Below are 17,024 nucleotides of genomic sequence, written 5' to 3' on the forward strand. Positions count from 1 at the left end.
ACTGGTTCAGAAAAATCAGATCTGGCCCGCAGGGCCAAAAGGTTGGGCAACCCTGCCCTACAGCAAGTTACGAAGTATTTTTCGAGACGGTGTGGCGAAGCCTAACGGATGCAACACCAACTAAATCCTCCACCCAGGTGAGAAAGCTACCACAGCCCTGGGATACGGAACTGCAAACGGCGCTGGAGGACAGAAGGGACAAGTTCATAGCTTGGCGCAGAAAATTAGACTACGAAAGTTACTGCATCTATACGGATGCAGAGCAACAGTTCAAGGTTCTAGTCAACAGGAAGCAACGAGAATCATGGCCGGAGCTTATTTTACCACAAGCGATCTGGACAGTGCCATCAAGCCGGGGCAAGACACCGCAACGGGCGTGGACGGCATTTGCTACTCGGTAATGCGCAATTTGCCTTTCACGGCGTCTTTTTCAGGGGGGTAGTATTTTTTGAGAAATAGCAAGAAAACTGTCATATACATATGAAAGTGTGGAACATCCCCGTTCATTTGCGGGGCGAACGAAAAGCTTTGGTCGGGAAAAATCAAAGTTATGCTCATTTGAAGTTTTTGAACTTTTTTCCTATGGGGCGAAATTTCGTCTATTTCAATTTAGTATTGTTATAAGTCTACATGGGCATGATTTATGGTTCAGATCATATAATTTCTTATGGGAAATGATGCAAGGAACATTATTCCTAATGCACGCAAAGTGATTGAAAATAAGGGAAAAAAGTTATAAAGGTTTTATTGAAAATTTGGGAGATTTTCTGATAAAATTGCACACCCCTTTTCCCCTTAAATCAAAATCAAACCATCCACATTAACTACCCCCGGGTCTTTTGTGGTCTCTATTGAATGATGAGAGCACCCAAACCTCTTTCTACTCCAAGGAACCTTCCACCCCAGTGTTAGAACTGACGCAACCTTTGGATTGCGAGTCCAACCGCCGCCAGCGATTCCACCGGAGTAGGCTTGGTTTGGTGTGTTGTTTGTACTTATGGCATGGAGACGACTCCTACACCTAGAATGACTTAACGGCCTAACAACCACGGCCGGGACCGAAATTTTACTTCCTCATCCGATGGAAGGTTGGAGCAGATGGGAATCGAACCCAGAATCATCCGCTTACAAAGCGGACAGCGTAACCATTCGGCCACGCACTGCCACTGTAAATAAAAAGATCAATTATTTGTGTGTTTTTTAGCAAAACAATTTAATAGTTGTATTGTTCGTTGTTTCAAATTTGGATGCCAGACTTGTTTAGTATGTTAAGCTTAATTATTTGAGATTAAATTAATAGATTTACATACATTTAAACTTTTAAATGATTTTTACGCAATATTTATTACCAAGAATTGCAAGTTCAACTCTATAGTTTCAATACAAATAATATAGCCTAAATGGAAATACAAATTAACAAAAGGCATAGAAATAGAAACCCTGTGATGTTATTTACACTGCATGTCTCAATTAGATAAAACAAATATCATGTGGACCATGTACTCACAAAAAAAAAGTGAAAATATAATGTAAACGGTACATTTTATAACCAAAACACACAAAAATATGTTGATTTGGTTGAAATCCAAAATTCATAAATGTGACTTACAGTTGAGCATAAACCCAACCAATTACACTTTTCTTTAGTGATTTATATACTCAATGGGCCCAGAAACATTAATCAAAAAAGAATTCATCGAAATAATGATCTGAATATCAAAAGCATTGCGGTTTTTGGGAAAGGGGTGTGCAATTTTATCAGAAAATCTCCCAAATTTTCAATAAAACCTTTATAACTTTTTTCCTTTATTTTCAATCACTTTGCGTGCATTAGGAAAAATGTTCCTTGCATTATTTCCCATAAGAAATTATATGATCTGAACCATAAATCATGCCCATGTAGACTTATAACAATACTAAATTGAAATAGACGAAATTTCGCCCCATAGGAAAAAAGTTCAAAAACTTCAAATGAGGATAACTTTGATTTTTCCCGACCAAAGATTTTCGTTCGCCCCGCAAATGAACGGGGATGTTCCACACTTTCATATGTATATGAAAGTTTTCTTGCTATTTCTCAAAAAATACTATCCCTCTGAAAAAGACGCCGTGCTTTCACTGCAAAAAGGAAACTCCTTCGCATATCCAAGTTTTCAAGCGAAAATGGCCTTCGAAAGGTGAACGCCCGAAATGTCAAAATCACGCAATGACACCAACATTACGAAAAAAGTGTACCATGGCATGACAGCCACATTTTTTTTCTAATGTTGGTGCTACTGGGAGATTTTGACATTTCGGACGTTCACCATTCGAACGCCATCTTCGCTTAAAAACCTCGATACAATGACATCTTCGACGATGGCCGGATTCCAGAAGCCTGGAAAGTCTTCAAGGTCATACCAATCCTCAAACCCGGTAAACATTCGTCTGACGCCAGTTCCTTCCGCCCGATCGGACTCGCATCATGTTTTCGTAAATGTGATAAATGAGAAGATCGAGTGGTACATCGAGAGTAACAAACTTTTTCCTCACGAAATATGCGGTTTTCGGAAAGGGAAAGGTACTCTAGATGCGCTACACATCCTGGTGGACCAAGTTCAGCTGGCGTTGAACAACAATCAGCACGTCATCGCGTGTAGTGTTGATGTTGAAGGCGCTTACGACAACATACAGATTGAGGTGCTAGTAGCACAGATGCGCCGATTGGGAATCAGCGAGTGCCTCGTCAAGGCTGTGTACAGTCTGTTCAAGGAACGTCTTCTCCACGCGGTTTGGATGGTAACCCAATTCAACGGGTAACATGGGTTGGACTACCACAAGGGTCTCCGTTGAGTCCTCTGTGTTTCAACATCGTGATCTTCAGCCTCTTCGGATTCCATATCGCGGGGGTTTTGCCTTCCTCACTGAGGTAAGGCTATAATCCTGCTCGAAAAAGTAACTTTTGAAAAACAGCTCGTAGACCTATATTCATGTATACCTATCGACTCAGAATCGAAAACTGAACAAATGTCTGTGTGTGTGTGTGTGTATGTGTGTGCGTATTCCCCTTGGTGCTCAAAATTCTTGCCAAGTTTTCTCGGCACTGGCTGATCCGATTTGAGCCAAACAAGTTGCATTCGGTCCGGTTTGGTGCCCCATACTGCACTATTGAATTGTTTGAAGATCCGATAAGTAGTTCAAAAGTTACGTATAAAAAAGGTGCAGGTGGTTATGTTACACATGACCAGTATGACAAAGAACTTTGCAAGATGATTGTTGAAATTTTCGATAAGAATGTCCGGTCCAAATTTCCCCATGATTCCCTTATAATTACATAAGACAACTCTTTTGTGAATAGTTTTAAGACATAATATCTACGTCCTATCGAACTAAGGGGACGGAAATTGCAAATGGAGCTGCAATAGAAATCAATGTGAAATCAATCGACTTTCCCTCACCACTCGAAAGTTATCAAGATGCGGAAATGTTTTTGCAAGGCTGTTGCAAGCAATTGGCGGCAGCAAAGTAAATTTGAACAGGAAACATTAAAACTGCCCTTTCAAGGGCTCTAATTGAATTCGAAATAGTTTTTCTATATTTCCAGAAAAAGAATTTCGCCGCGGCACAATAAAAAGGCAATCGCAGTAATCGATTTATTACTTCCTGCGTAAAATAAGCGATTTATTTTAACTGCGTAACTTCAGATAATGGTCAGATGCATGTGCAGTATCAAAAACCATAAAGTTTGATACCCATATTGCCCTAACTCTTATGGTTCGGCAAATGTTCCCTCATCGGAACATCCGCGGGGCCTCCGGCCACTCCAGATTGTGGCCAATACTTCCGAAATTTCAAATTTCATGTCCAGTATCAAAAACCATAAAGTTTGATACCCATATTGCCCCAACTCTTTTGGTTCGGCAAATGTCCCCCTTCGGAACATCCGCGGGGCCTCCGGCCACTCCGGATTGCGGTCACGACTGCCGAAATGTTAAATTTCATGTCCAGTATCAAAAACCATAAACTTTATCGCAACCACAACCAACTTGACCCAAAGGGAACTGGTTCTCGATCAACACGGAGACCCCTTCTTGATGCCGTTAACCGGAGCCTTCCGGGTGAAGATCAGCAGCTTGACCACATCGCACAGTGGTCGGAAACGCAAATTTAGCAGGAATAATTTATTTCCGCTTCAGGGATGCATTTTCGAGCTTCGAAGTCTAAGAAGCATTTGTTAAAAATGAAATTCTACATCTTTTGGTCCAAACGATATTAGGGTGGTCCAAAAATTTCTAGTATTTTCAAAAACTATCTTCGCTTCTAGATGAGATAGAGGTATACTTTCTTCGACAGTATTGTAGTACTAGCCGTTTCAAACAACTTTGTCGAAGACACCAAATCTCTATCTCTTAATCTGATCATTCTACAGCATTTTATATGAAAAGCAGTAGGGTGGCCCATCAAAAAAGTGTTTTTATTGCGTATCTTTTTTGTATTATTTTTGGCAATTTTGGTGTCTTCGGGACATATTTAGAGCATAAAAATACGCGTCTTTTGAAATGTCAACGAAGTCGCTAGGTCATTTTGGTAAAAAGTTACAGCGTTTTTAAAGTTTTTAATTGGCCTTTTTCAAATGTTTGTATCTTTTCGAGGGGACACAAAAATACGCTCCGCGGTGCATCTGAAAGCTCAAAACTTCTTCTTTAATATGAATATAACATCTCAAAGGGTTTTCTTAAACCCAAGTTACAGCGATTTAAAAATGGTCATTTTATGAGATTTTGTACCATGCTCTATGAGAAAATTTACATGAATATCGCATTAATCAGTATCAAAACTGCTCTTAGTGAGCTCAAATGCAGGTAAAATTGGTTTGTGGACAAACGTGGTCGAACCTGGTTTTTGTGGCAACTAGGGTGGCCTTAGATGACCTAGGGTGGTTCATATTCGTTCATTCTTATAAGATATGATTTTTTTTAAATTCGCATGGAAAGAAAAATAAAAAAAAAACATTTAAACAAAATTCAAATGCATAACCCGTTTTAAATAGTAAAGCAGCTGAGGATAAGATATCTGATTAGGGTGGCTCAAATTAATTAGAAAATAAAAAAGATTAAAGATTAAAGATTTTATTCGTAACAAAATGTATTTTAACATATTATTATTCCTCTACGTTTTGGTAAATCGTCTTTATTTGTATTTTTTTAATAGGATATAACTTTCCATGCATTTACTGTGTTAAAGGGTTCCATTTTGCATCATTAGTTGTTCCATACAAAATGGGAATGTGAATATTCGTAAGTATCATGTTTTTTTCTTATCGATTTAGCGTCTTGAAAAAGTTTTAGGTTATGATTTGAACCCTTAAAATAGTTTCAGGGAAAAATGCACACTTTAGAAATTGTTATTGAAGTTGATTTCCCAAAACTCTTATTTTATTTCTGAAAATTTGTCATATTTGTAAGGAAACATCTTTTAGGCTAGTGTTCAGGTTTTGTTGTAAAACCTGGTACTAAATTTTTGGTAAAAAGATATAAATTGGAAAAGGATCCTCGTATTGGCATACTAATTATACAAAATGAATCTTTTTGTCAAAGAAAATGCATGGAAAGTATTATCCTATTAAAAAAAATACAAATAAAAGACGATTTATCAAAACGTAGAGGAATAATAATATGTTAAAATACATTTTCTAACGAATAAAATCTTTAATCTTTAATCTTTTTAATTTCTAATTAATTTGAGCCACCCTAATCAGATATCTTATCCTCAGCTGCTTTACTATTTAAAACAGGTTATGTATTTGAATTTTGTTTCAATGTTTTTTTTTTAATTTTTGTTTCTATGCGAATTTAAAAAAATCATATCTTTTAAGAGTGAACGAATATGAACCACCCTATGTCATCTAAGACCACCCTAGTTGCCACAAAAACCAGGTTCGACCACGTTTGTCCCCAAACCAATTTTACCTGCATTTGAGCTCACTAAGAGCAGTTTTGATACTGATTAATGCGATATTCATGTAAATTTTCTCATAGAGCATGGTATAAAATCTCATAAAATGACCATTTTTAAATCGCTGTAACTTGGGTTTAAGAAAAACCCTTTTGAGATGTTATATTCATATTAAAGAAGAAATTTTGAGCTTTCAGATGCACCGCGGAGCGTATTTTTTTGTGTCCCCCTCGAAAAGATACAAACATTTGAAAAAGGCCTATTAAAAACTTTAAAAACGCTGTAACTTTTTACCAAAATGACCTAGCGACTTCGTTGACATTTCAAAAGACGCGTATTTTTATGCTCTAAATATGTCCCGAAGACACCAAAATTGCCAAAAATAATACAAAAAAGATACGCAATAAAAACACTTTTTTGATGGGCCACCCTACTGCTTTTCATATAAAATGCTGTAGAATGATCAGATTAAGAGATAGAGATTTGGTGTCTTCAACAAAGTTGTTTGAAATGGCTAGTACTACAATACTGTCGAAGAAAGTATACCTTTATCTCATCTAGAAGCGAAGATAGTTTTTGAAAATATTAGAAATTGTTGGACCACCCTAATATCGTTTTGACCAAAAGATGTAGAATTTCATTTTTAACAAATGCTTCTTAGACACCGAAGCTCGAAAATGCATCCCTGAAGCGGAAATAAATTATTCCTGCTAAATTTGCGTTTCCGACCACTGTGCATCGGTCCCTAACGTTCTTCCTTGATGGCCTGCAGCGACAATCCGTCCCGTTTCTGCGACGGCCCGAGCCATTTCGGCAACCTCTCCACGTCGTTGACCGGGGGAAATTTCTGCTGTCCCTTCTGATTCTGCAACTGCCACTCGATGTTGACTCCTCGGCTGTCAGAAAATTATGAGCTTGAGTGGAGATGATTTTAGATACATCAATCTCACGTCTCTCGGAGAGGATGATCGGGAAAGGTTTGTTCAACCAATCAGCGTGAAGGAAAAGGAGGGAAGTCTGCGAAGAGGGAAATCGCCACGTAACGATTTCGCTTCGCAAAAATTGGGTTCCGATCTTTTTATTCATTCTCTTTACACATACTACACACCACCTAGAGCACCAAACAGTGTGTTGCAAGTGTATTTGTAGCAAGAAAGCGCCATCGACTGTGGATTTGCTCGTGTGTGTGTGTGTGTGTGTGTGTGTGTGTGTGTGTGTGTGTGTAGTAAACCACACTAAAATTGTGTTCGCGGAACCACACTAATATCGAAAATCAATTTCCTCCAAGATCGATCGGATGAGCAAACTCGTGAAGGGTAGTTGCACGGCAGAAACCAGGCGCACACAAATGAAGCTCCCCAGCCCGCGTTTGTGTGTATGCGTTGATAATTTGGTGCTCTTTCAAGCCCCAAACTTGCCACTCGATTTCCCTTCCGCACACACAAACACTCACTACCGTACCCAACCAGATTTTTAAAGAATACTCTTTCGTGTGAATTGGCCCTGAAAAGGGCCATTTTAACGTCCTATGACGATGATAAAACCATGCGATGATGACACTCCAAGTTGCCGGCAATTTTCCCTCCCGCGCCTGCTCTGCCTCTCTTTCCAATTTTTCAATTCTCTCCTTCCTCTCGGCGGCTCTGCTGTGCTGCTGCTGCTTCTCGATCCTCCTCGTGCAAAGCTTCGGACTCGTTTGAGCTTCAACCGGCGGCACGGCGCTCTTTTATAACCTCGCTTGGCTGTGACGGCTCGACGCTTTCGAAGCAGTGGCAGAGAGCAAAATTTGCTAAGTGCTAGATACTTGAATCTGATTAATGTGTTCGGGAAAGGTTGCGCTCAACCAATCAGCGACCGGGATTTTCCCGGTCTGATTTTTTTTTTTTTTTCATCTTAACTTTTGAGTACTTTAACAAAGTTTTATCAACTTTGTGAGGTAGTCTACTTGCAATTTAAGACTTCCCCTTTCGTTTGGTGGATAAAGCATGCAGATTGCTTGAATTGGGTGGAAGATATAAGCGTTTAAACGATTACACAAATCGTTACACTTTCGCTTCGCGAAATTTTGGATTGACACCCGTAGACAGTGCCCTTAGGACAAAGTTCTTTGTCAAAAGTGTCAAAGTTGCGAATCGGGTGCTGGAATTTTGATGCCGGATCTCACTTAAATGCATTTAAACTATACCCAGATCCATCATCCAACCCATCGTTGTTTAGGTAATTGAAAGACCATTCCAATGATTCTAAAACATTGAAGATCTGGCAACCCTGTCTCAAGTTATGACCACTTAAGTGATATTTATGTACTTTTTTAAAGCCGGATCTCACTTAAATGCATGTAAACGATGTCCGGATCCATCATCCGACCCATCGTTGGTTAGGTAATCGAGAGACCTTTCCAACGAGTCCACAACATTGAAGATCTGGCAACCCTATCTCGAGTTATGACCACTTAAGTGATATTTATGTACTTTTTGAAGACGGATCTCACCTAAATGCATGTAAACGATGTCCGGAACCATCATCCGACCCATCGTTGGTTAGGTTATCGAGAGACCTTTGCAACGAGTCCACATCATTGAAGATCTGGCAACCCTGTCTCGAGTTATGACCACTTAAGTGATATTTATGTACTTTTTTGAAGCCGGATCTCACTTAAATGCATGTAAACGATGTCCGGATCCATCATCCGACCCATCGTTGGTTAGGTAATCGAGAGACCTTTGCAACGAGTCCACAACATTGAAGATCTGGCAACCCTATCTCGAGTTATGACCACTTAAGTGATATTTATGTACTTTTTGAAGACGGATCTCACCTAAATGCATGTAAACGATGTCCGGAACCATCATCCGACCCATCGTTGGTTAGGTTATCGAGAGACCTTTGCAACGAGTCCACATCATTGAAGATCTGGCAACCCTGTCTCGAGTTCTGACCACTTAAGTTGTATCTGTGTACTTATTTTTCTGGACCTAAAAAAAATAGCTGAAATATGTGTCTAAACCACTCATATTACCCATTGTTGGTGAAAAGTGAGGAAGGCATCAACCACATAGGTGGATTAAGTTAGTTTTCTATCTGGATTTTGCAGACGACATAACAGTGGCGTGTCGAGGAGCGATCCTCGACGAAAGCATACGTACCATCCAGACGGCGATAGACGAAGTAGTATACTGCAGGTTGTTTCGGGCCGACCCTAACCTGGGGTACAGCCGCCCAAAAACGGGTGATGGAGGGAGGGGTGGGGGGGGGGGGCGCACGCACGATTTGGGTTTTGAATGCACTCTCGTTTGAAATTATTTTTCTTTTTAATTTTTAAAAACTTTTTGTTGTTGTTTTTCCTCGCACAAAATCTTCCACTCAGACCCACTGTGCACTATCGAGAATTTCTTCTGTATGCACTCCCAAGCAGCACTACACCCAGCACGTTGACGACGACGACGATACCCGCACACAAACGCCGTGCAAAAAAAACGAAGACGACGACGACGACGGTATTGTACTTGCCAAGCGGGGACTATTTTGGTTCTTTGTTATGGCCCGATTTGATCTGCGAGTCGACCAATAAATTTGCAACGATTTTGGCCAATCTCACGATCGTCGCGCACGGTTTTTAGTGGCCACCGATTCACTGCAGGTTCCGGAGTATCTCGACGGAATTTCACGCCGCGATGCACCGGTGTACTACTGTGTAAATTACCCCACAAGGCATGTCCAAATAACTCCATAGGGGTGTTTATATTACCCCCACACAAAAATGTGGGGGTAATTTGGACACCTTTTAATTTTTGCGATAAAAATAGGTTTTTCATAAAAATTTCTCGAAATAAATGACATTTTCCCATAAAATATGGTCACTATTATCCTCTGGTGTCATCCACATTCCTTTAAAATGTCCATACACCCCGTGGCAGAGCAATTTCCTTAGGGTGTCCAAATTACCCCACACTCCCCTAGATAACTCTGATTATGCTTTGATGCAGAAGAACGTTTAAATTCTAAAAACTACTTGAAGCAAGTGTCAGCAAATATCACACATATGGACACAATCCTTTTATCGTCATCACACTAATATTGGACTGCAGACGGCAAAAATCTATGATCGTCTCATAGGGCTTTTTGGCAATTCACCGTTTATAAGAGAGCAATTCTCTACGAAATCGGTCTTTTTTCTTCAATTTTAATTTTTGTGTTTTTTAATCCGACTGAAACTTTTTTGTTGCCTTCGGTTTGCCCAAAGAAGTCATTTTGCATAAAATCCATATAATTTTCCATACAAATTTGGCAGCTGTCCATACAAAAATGATGCATGAAAATTCAAAAATCTGTATCTTTTGAAGGAATTTTTTGATCGATTTGGTGTCTTCGGCAAAATTGTAGGTATGTGCTGTGTTTAGCAGCTAGCAAAACACGTGTTTTTTTGCTTCTACAAAACTAGTGTTGTTTATTCTCTGGCGTCTCTACATAAACTCAACTTTTTCTCTCTTCGTGTCTGACAGCACAGGGTCGCAACACTGCGCTCGCGGCAGGGTTGTACTCTGCGGTAGCATCTCCCCTTGAAGACTCAGCCCATCACGAAGTTCTTCAATCTTTCCGGAAGTTTGATAGGACGTTTGGGTCGCGACGGGATGGACGGTGCAGGTTCGACAACAGCAGGTTGGGCTGTAGGGTAGAGTAGTCATCAATGAGACACGGGGAACAATGATAAAACGGCTCTCACAAGTCGTAGTTTCAACCAATCAGGCTCATTTTTTGGGGAAAGGTGTGTCTACTGGATACACGTCTGCCATATAAGTGGCTTTGGTTATGGACGCTCCCTTGAAAAGTAATTCATAAATGTTTGATTCTGGGGTGTAAAAGTAAATCATGGACAAAAAATACTTTTTCGCTCGTAGGCTGCCATTTACACCAAAACTAATATTTCTTCAAATTTCTTTCGACATTCCATTGGGATTAAGTTGGGCTACAATGTCCTTTCATTAGATTTGGCCAAAATTTAGAATACACCCAGAATCCAGGACTGTCTCATTGTTCCCCACTCATTTCAGTCCATGGGTAACAATGAGACACTTTGATTTTTCTTCAATAAACTTTTCAAAATCGATGGAAATCTTTCAAAACATAAATTAAAAGTGATTTTTGGCATATTTATAGAGTTTAAAATTCATTTAACCAAAAATACAAAGTTATTTGGTATTAATATATGGATTTTACAAAATTTAAATACTTTTTAGTGTAACTTTTGTTATTAAAAGTTTCATGTTGGCAAAATTGCTCTAAAATGTACAAGGGAACAATACAAAAACATGATGTTTTGCTAGAAAAATGTTGATTTTCGTAGAGTGTCTCATTGTTCCCCAGCTGTCTCATTGTTCCTGCCAAGTGCGTCTACAATGAGACAGTTGAATAACTCTGGCTGTAGATGTCGGATCGATCTCATATATTGGTCAATGATAGAACACATTAAAAGAATGATAATGCAACTAAAAGCTCATTAAGACATGCTGATGAAAAAATTAGAAAAATCGTTGAAAGTTGAAAACCAAAAGTGTCTCATTGATGACTACCCTACCCTATGCTCAGCTTCGGACTCGGCAGACTCGTACTCGTCGGTATCATCTGGTAGATCTGGAAGAAGTGCTGGATGCTGTGCAGAACTGCTGGGCTGTGTCGGTGGTTTGAGGCCGAAGTCATCCACCAAAATGCTCAACGGTGACTTCGCAGTAGTTGGCTGTCTTGCGTGATACCCGGGGTCCTCATACCGTAGGCGTAGCTGATTTGCATGAGACCTGATAAGTTTTCTGCGACCCGATGGGTGTTCCAGCAACACGTTGAAGTTAACGGAACCGAATGCCTCGATTATAGTTCCGGCGACCCATTTCCACTTTTCGGCATTACTGTACAGCTTAGCGTACACGGTTGATCCAGTCGAAAACTTTGCTTGAGGCGGACCAGCCGGACTGTCACGGTGAGATGGTGGGCGTAATAGGTCCAACGTTGTCCTCATTGGCCGGCCCAACATCTCTTCTGCAGGAGACTTCCCGTTTAGCACAGCACTGGGTGTTGAACGATACACCTGAAGAAAAGTCTGCAACGCTTCGGCCGATGGCATACCTTCCCCTTCAACGAGTTTCTTCAGCGACCGCTTGAGAGTGTCGACAAATCTCTCGGCTTGTCCATTCGATTGCGGGTGATAGGGTGCTGTGCGTATGTGTATGATTCCGAGTTTATCACACATTTCCTTGAATTCCCCACTGCAGAATTGACTTCCGTTGTCCGTGATGATAGTCTCCGGAATGCCGAATCTTGCGAACATCTCAAACAGGAAGCGAATGGTAGCGGCTGACGTGGTCGAGCGCGTCGCGAAGATCTCTGGCCACTTCGAGAAGGAGTCCACAGCAACCAAGTAGTACAGGCCGTCAAGTGGACCTGCATAATCCAGATGAATCCGTTTCCATGGGCCGTCCGCTCTGGGCCACGGTTGAGGTTGATGATGGGCTGGCGACTTCGCGGCCATGGCGCAAATTCCGCACTGACGCACCAACTGCTGGATGTCTGCATCTATGTTCGGCCAGAAAACAATACTGCGTGCGATTGATTTCATCCGCTCCATGCCTTGATGACCACGGTGGATCTGCCGCAAGATTCGCTGACTCAACACCTCCGGAACAACAACTCGATCCTCCATCATTATGCATCCGTTGACCACCGATAGCGAGTCTCTGCGGGAGTGAAATGCCTTCAACTTGGAATCGCTTATCAGTTTGGAATGCGGCCAACTGGTGTTGATGTACCGGGTGACAAGCTGCAACGTAGGATCGGAAGATGTTGCAGTTTTGAGCTTCTTGAAACTCAGCGGAAGATCGTCGACGCTTTCTTGGAGACTTGCTTTCACCTCTTTCTCGACTCAGACGTTAGCAACAACGAATTCTTCGTCTGGCTTCGGATGATTGCTAATCAAACGGGAGAGCACATCTGCGTAGCCAAAATGATCCGTTGAGACGTACTCCAATCCGAAGTCGAATCCAAGCATTGAAAGGGCCCAACGCTGCAGGCGGTTTGCCGTGTGTAGTGGTATGCCTTTCTTAGATCCGAACACTCGCAAAAGGGGCTTGTGGTCTGTTTGGAGTTTGAACGTTCGTCCCAGCAGCATGCGCCGGAATTTCTCCAACGCGAAAACGAGAGCCAGTGCTTCTTTTTCCACCTGGCTGTAGTTTTGTTCAGCTGAAGTGAGCGTTTTCGATGCGTGGGCGATTGCTTTGATCTGGCCATCAGGAAACCGATGCATGATGACCGCTCCCACGCCAGTCTTCGAAGCGTCCCCGGCCACTATCAGCTCCAACGCAGGGTTGTAGTGTGTGAGTAGAAGGTCCGATTGCAGCACGTTCTTGATGTTCTCGAACGCTTCTTGGCAAGCCCCAGTCCAAACGAACTTGTTGCCTTTCTTCAGCAAATCGTCCAACGGGCGTCGGATGCGGTGAATCTCCGGAACGAATTTCCCGTAAAATTAGCTGCACCCAGGAAAGAGCGGAGTGTGCTGACGTCTGTAGGCTGTGGCATGCGAGAGATGGCGGCGACTTTTTCCGGGTCCGGCTTGATTCCTGCAGCGTTCACGATGTAGCCAAGATTTTGATCTCCGCCTTGTAGAAACTGCACTTTTCTGGTCGGAGGTGGAATCCGTATTCTTGTATGCGAGCGAAGAGAGCGTTGAGAATTTCATCATGCTCGCGTGCGGTGGCGCTGTAGATGATGAAATCATCTAGAAAGTTGTCCACTCCCTTGAGCCCAGCGCACATCTTGGCCATTAGCTGCTGGAATGCTCCCGTTGCTGGTTTTACTCCCGGCGACAGCCGGTTGAACTGGAACAGTCCACGGTGAGTATTGATCGTCAGCAACTTCTTCGAGTCATCATCCACCTCAACTTGCAGGTAGGCGTCTGATAGATCAATGATGCTGAAGATCTTGCTTCCGGAGAGCTTCGAGAAGATGTCGTCTGGCGTTGGCAGCGGGTAGTGGTGCGATTCCAGCACCGCGTTCAGGCCAGTTGAGTAATCCGCACATATCCGGATTTTACCTCCTGGTTTCCTGACCGAAACAATTGGAGCAGCCCAGTCAGCATAATCTACTGGCGTGATGATGTTCAGTTGTTGTAACCGGTCCAGCTCGGCATCGATCAACTCAACGGCATGGAACGGCACCGGTCGCTTTGGCCGGAACACGGGTTGTGCGTCAGCCTTGAGGTAAAGTTTCACTTTAGTTTTGGTGCAGTGCCCCAGCGTGTCACTGAAAACTTCAGGAAATCGGGTGAGGTACCGGCTAGCAGGATTGATCAAATTGGAACGATTTACCTGATTGCAAACGGTAGTCAGCGGTTTGCTCCAGAGGTCGAACGAGTCAATGAAGTCAAGGCCCAGCAAGTTGAGTCCTTTCACCGACGTGACGTAGCAAACTCCGGTCCGCGATTCCTCCCCAATCTTCATAGCGCAGTTGAATTCACCGACGATCGGTAACGGCTGACCCGAAGCTGTGTTGGCCCGGTGCAGAGTCGGAACGAGCGCAGGAGATCCACAGATCTGCCAGGATTGCTCCGAAATGACTGTGATGTCCGATCCACAGTCCAGCTGTAGTTTAACCACGTTGTTGTTGATACGAGTAGTTACGTATTTTCTGCGGTTGCCAATGTTGTTGATTACGTGGACATGGTTCGACTGCGCCGGTTTCTTTTTCTGCTTCCGGAATTGCTTGTTGGAGTCACTTGGTCCTGAACTGCTGGTTCTGTTTACGCAGTTGCAGTATCCTTCCTTGTGCCCTTGCTTGTGGCACTGCCTGCACGTGTGTTCGGTGTAAGGGCACTCCTTTACGAAGTGCATTGCTCCACACTGCCAGCAAGGTGACGGTGGTACTGCTTCTGCTGGGTGTTTCGCGACTTCCGCTGTGCTTGGCTTCGGCGACCTGTGCCGCTGGTGAGCTGCTACAGCTTGAACCGAAGCGGGCGGCTGCTGCGACGTGACGGCTTGAACCACTGCGGATTGCGGATTTTCCACCAGCGCGGTGTCGTGTTTAAGATTCGACAAACGCTGACACTCGGTAATGAGCGCCTCCAAGTTGATCTCTGTAGCTCCTTCCGCTTCCAGCTTAGACAGAAGTCTGGTTCGTACTTCGGCTTCCTTAGATGACTGCAGACCACAAATGAACACCAGCGCTTTGAACTGGTCGATTTTCAATTGCGGCAGCTCAAATTCCTCGCAGTGTCGATTCACAAGCGAGGCAAACGTGATGTAGTCATCGGCGTCGCTCTTGGCCAGTCGAAGGCAATCGTAACGCTTGCTGAACAGGGATCTGTTAACTCCGAAAATGGCCTTCAGCTTGTCTACCACCTCCTTGAACTTGTAGTCGCGTGGGTGCTTTGGCAAAAGATAGCTCAAAAACTTTTCGTGCACAGGAACACTCAAGCTACGAAGAAGAAGTCGAATCTTCGCCGCATCGTTGAGCTCTTTGCCATCCTCCTCGAAGAGATCGTCATATTTGTTGTACCACCGATCGAACGTCATGCCAGCCTCCGGATCATAACAAAACTCCTTAATCACCGATGACAGGGATTCGATGATTTGTTCCGGCCTCCTTTGGACCGGCGCAGGATTCGCTGTTTGTGCCGCCGGCTGCGTTGAGAGCCGTTCCAGTAGCTGCAATAGCCGAGCATTGTTGTCGGCCATTTGCTTCAGCAACTCCTGCGTCGCCGGATCCTTGAATCCAGGAAATCCTTTTGTTGGTCATCGTCACTGTCATCACTTCCGTTGCCGGACATGGCTCTTCGATCCCGGCGTTAGATCACTTTGGAGGATAAACCTCGTCGCCAAAATGCTGTGTTTAGCAGCTAGCAAAACACGTGTTTTTTTGCTTCTACAAAACTAGTGTTGTTTATTCTCTGGCGTCTCTACATAAACTCAACTTTTTCTCTCTTCGTGTCTGACAGCACAGGGTCGCAACACTGCGCTCGCGGCAGGGTTGTACTCTGCGGTAGCAGTATGGATACGGACTACACTGGAAAAAATGATACACGGTAAAAAAAGGTGATTTTTTTATTTAACTTTTTATCACTAAAACTTGATTTGCAAAAAAACACTATTTTTAATTTTTTTTATTTTTTGATAAGTTTTAGAGGACATAAAATGCCAACTTTTCAGAAATTTCCAGGTTGTACAAAAAGTCGTTGACCCAGTTATGAATTTTTTAATCAATACTGATTTTTTTCAAAAAATCGAAATTTTGGTCGCAAAAATTTTTCAACTTCATTTTTCGATGTAGAATCAAATTTGCAATCAAAAAGTACTCTAGTGAAATTTTGATAAAGTGCACCGTTTTCAAGTTAAATCCATATTTAAGAGACTTTTTTGAAAATAGTCGCAGTTTTTCATTTTTTTTTAAATTAGTGCACATGTTTGCACACTTTTGAAAAAAATAGTTTTGAAAAGCTGGTAAAATTCTCTATATTTTGCTTCTTCGGACTTTGTTGATACGACCTTTAGTTGTTGAGATATTGCTATGCAAAGGTTTAAAAACAGGAAAATTGATGTTTTCTAAGTCTCACCAAAACAGCCCAACATTTTTCAATGTCGATATCTCAGCAACTAATGGTCCGATTTTCCATGTTAAAATATGAAAAATTTGTGAAATTTTCCGATCTTTTCGAAAACAATATTTTTATAATTTTTAAACCTAGACTAACATTTTAAAAGGAATGAATGGATTGAATGTTTGGCCTTTTTGAAATGTTAGTCTTGATTTGAAAATTTTGGAAATATTGTTTTCGAAAAGATCGGAAAATTTAACAAATGTTTCATATTTTAACATTGAAAATCGGAGGGCTTTTGTTAATTTGATTCGGTTAACCACGGTGGATTTTCTTGAAATAATTCGAACTGTCAAAAATCCACCAAAGCATCTACCGGTGGATACTTTTCTACCACAGATTTTTGTGCGATCAATGTGGTAGATGCTTTGGTGGATTTTTGACAGTTCGAATTATTTCAAGAAAATCCACCGCGGTTAACCAAATCAAATTAACAAAAGCCCTCGGACCATTAGTT

At 42.1% G+C, this 17,024-nt stretch overlaps 2 protein-coding genes across 2 annotated transcripts; one reads left to right on the plus strand and one right to left on the minus strand.

The window, feature by feature from the left end:
- The first annotated feature begins 2,343 nt into the window (after positions 1–2,343).
- Positions 2,344–2,799, plus strand: LOC119769652. Its single transcript, XM_038262930.1, has one exon. It carries the CDS (start codon positions 2,344–2,346, stop codon positions 2,797–2,799), a length of 456 nt encoding a protein of 151 aa, XP_038118858.1.
- A 10,748-nt stretch (positions 2,800–13,547) lies between these two features.
- On the minus strand, positions 13,548–15,488 carry LOC119769653 (uncharacterized protein K02A2.6-like). Its single transcript, XM_038262931.1, has one exon. The coding sequence runs from the start codon at positions 15,486–15,488 to the stop codon at positions 13,548–13,550; it is 1,941 nt and encodes a 646-aa protein (XP_038118859.1).
- Between the last annotated feature and the right edge of the window lie 1,536 nt (positions 15,489–17,024).

This window comes from Culex quinquefasciatus, chromosome 1 (assembly GCF_015732765.1).
Source record: "Culex quinquefasciatus strain JHB chromosome 1, VPISU_Cqui_1.0_pri_paternal, whole genome shotgun sequence".
NCBI lineage: Eukaryota > Metazoa > Arthropoda > Insecta > Diptera > Culicidae > Culex > Culex quinquefasciatus.

What these genes read in the sequence shown, in the direction of transcription:
- LOC119769652 (XM_038262930.1), top strand. Translation starts at nt 2,344, where the DNA reads ATGACATCTTCGACGATGGCCGGATTCCAGAAGCCTGGAAAGTCTTCA.
- LOC119769653 (XM_038262931.1), bottom strand. Translation starts at nt 15,488, where the DNA reads ATGACGTTCGATCGGTGGTACAACAAATATGACGATCTCTTCGAGGAG.